This window comes from Gaeumannomyces tritici (assembly GCF_000145635.1).
Source record: "Gaeumannomyces tritici R3-111a-1 unplaced genomic scaffold supercont2.360, whole genome shotgun sequence".
NCBI classification, from domain to species: domain Eukaryota; kingdom Fungi; phylum Ascomycota; class Sordariomycetes; order Magnaporthales; family Magnaporthaceae; genus Gaeumannomyces; species Gaeumannomyces tritici.
The window spans coordinates 1-1,270 of record NW_008804904.1 but is presented as its reverse complement, the minus strand read 5'-3'; the positions used below and the strand labels follow the sequence as shown (position 1 = coordinate 1,270).

The 1,270-nt window shown below is 65.8% G+C and overlaps 2 protein-coding genes across 2 annotated transcripts; both read right to left on the bottom strand.

The window, feature by feature from the left end:
* Positions 1-8: 8 nt before the first annotated feature.
* On the bottom strand, positions 9-853 carry GGTG_14394 (hypothetical protein; the record flags this gene model as incomplete). Its single annotated transcript, XM_009232321.1, has 2 exons — positions 9-33; positions 126-853. The coding sequence occupies 2 exons, from the start codon at positions 851-853 to the stop codon at positions 9-11; spliced, it is 753 nt and encodes a 250-aa protein (XP_009230585.1).
* Positions 854-886: 33 nt separating this feature from the next.
* On the bottom strand, positions 887-1,171 carry GGTG_14393 (hypothetical protein; the record flags this gene model as incomplete). Its single annotated transcript, XM_009232320.1, has 1 exon — positions 887-1,171. One exon carries the CDS (start codon positions 1,169-1,171, stop codon positions 887-889), a length of 285 nt encoding a protein of 94 aa, XP_009230584.1.
* Positions 1,172-1,270: the final 99 nt, after the last annotated feature.

The window sequence follows — 1,270 nt, the reverse complement described above, 5'->3', positions numbered from 1 at the left end:
CGCGTGCCTCAAAGCGAACAGATTGTCGTCGGACTTGGCCATCCCCAGCCGGAAGGCATAAGGTAAACGCATGCACAATAAAATCGACCTTGTTGTCGCGCAGGTGGTCCAGCGGCATGGTGGACGACATGGCATCACGGATATGGACGCCGTAGACGTTTTGCGTCTTTACGCGGAAGCTCAGGTGGCCTCTAACGTCAAACGAGGCCACGACGGCCTGACGCTGGGCCGGGGGCAGGTCGAACTGGGTGCGTAGCGTGCCGAGCAGGACCATCGTGCCCACGCTGTACTCGCCGGGCTTGGGTTTGCACAAGGGGTAGTCGTCGACGCCCTCGAACGCGCCTCCCGCGCCGGGCCGAGGCCGCTGCTGCTCCTGCTGCTGCTGCCGCCGCTGCCGGCTCGAGCCTGAGGACGTGGCGTCGGAGGGAGGAGGGCCGCCGCCGCGACGGGCGTGCTCGGAACCCTGCTGGCCGGAGCCGGGCCCGGCGCCGGGGGTGCGGGGAGGGGGCTGCTGGTCCCTACCAGACCGACGGCGAAAGGAGCCCAAGCCGTAGGGGCTACCTTCATAAAGGTCAAAGCAATCGCCAGCCCAAGGCCTAAACGACCAGGCGGTGGCACGCTGCTGGGGCTGCGGCTGGGCCTGCTGCTGTGAGCGGTCGCGGTAGTTGCTCGGCGGGGGGCGGTGGTCCTCGTCGTCGTCGATGACGATGTATCGTGGGGAGTTGGAGCGACGCGGCTGGGCACGGCGGGGTGGGGGTGGGTGCCGGCGAGCCCACTCGTCGCGCGCCGCAAGCAGCGGGCGAGGGATGACGGCCTCCATGTACGGGGGGCCTCTCCTCAACGACGGCTTCATGTTCCAGCAGAGAACAAAGTGCTCCGGCATCACCTAAATGTCCGGGCGCGTCATGTCTTTGGGGCCGTTCGGGACGTCGGCCCGCTTGGGGAAAAAGGAGCGGGGAGCGCCAGCGAAGAAGACGGCCAGCGCCCTGAACCGGGTGTACACCTTGGCGGGCGACTCGGTGCCGACCGTGAGGAAGTCCTTCCACGTCGTCATGTCGAGCTGCTTGTAGTGTTTACGGTCGAGAGCTTGCTGGTTGCCGCGATAGAGACGGTCCTCGTAGAAGAGGGAGACGCTGCGGGTTTGCCTGGAGACCAGGAGGCTCGCCTCCATGCCGGCCGTGTCGATGTCGCCGATGGCTTTGATCCTGGCCACTTCCTCGTTCGGTATGTCCAATACGTCGAATGGGTTGGTCAACTTGTCTTGGAAGGG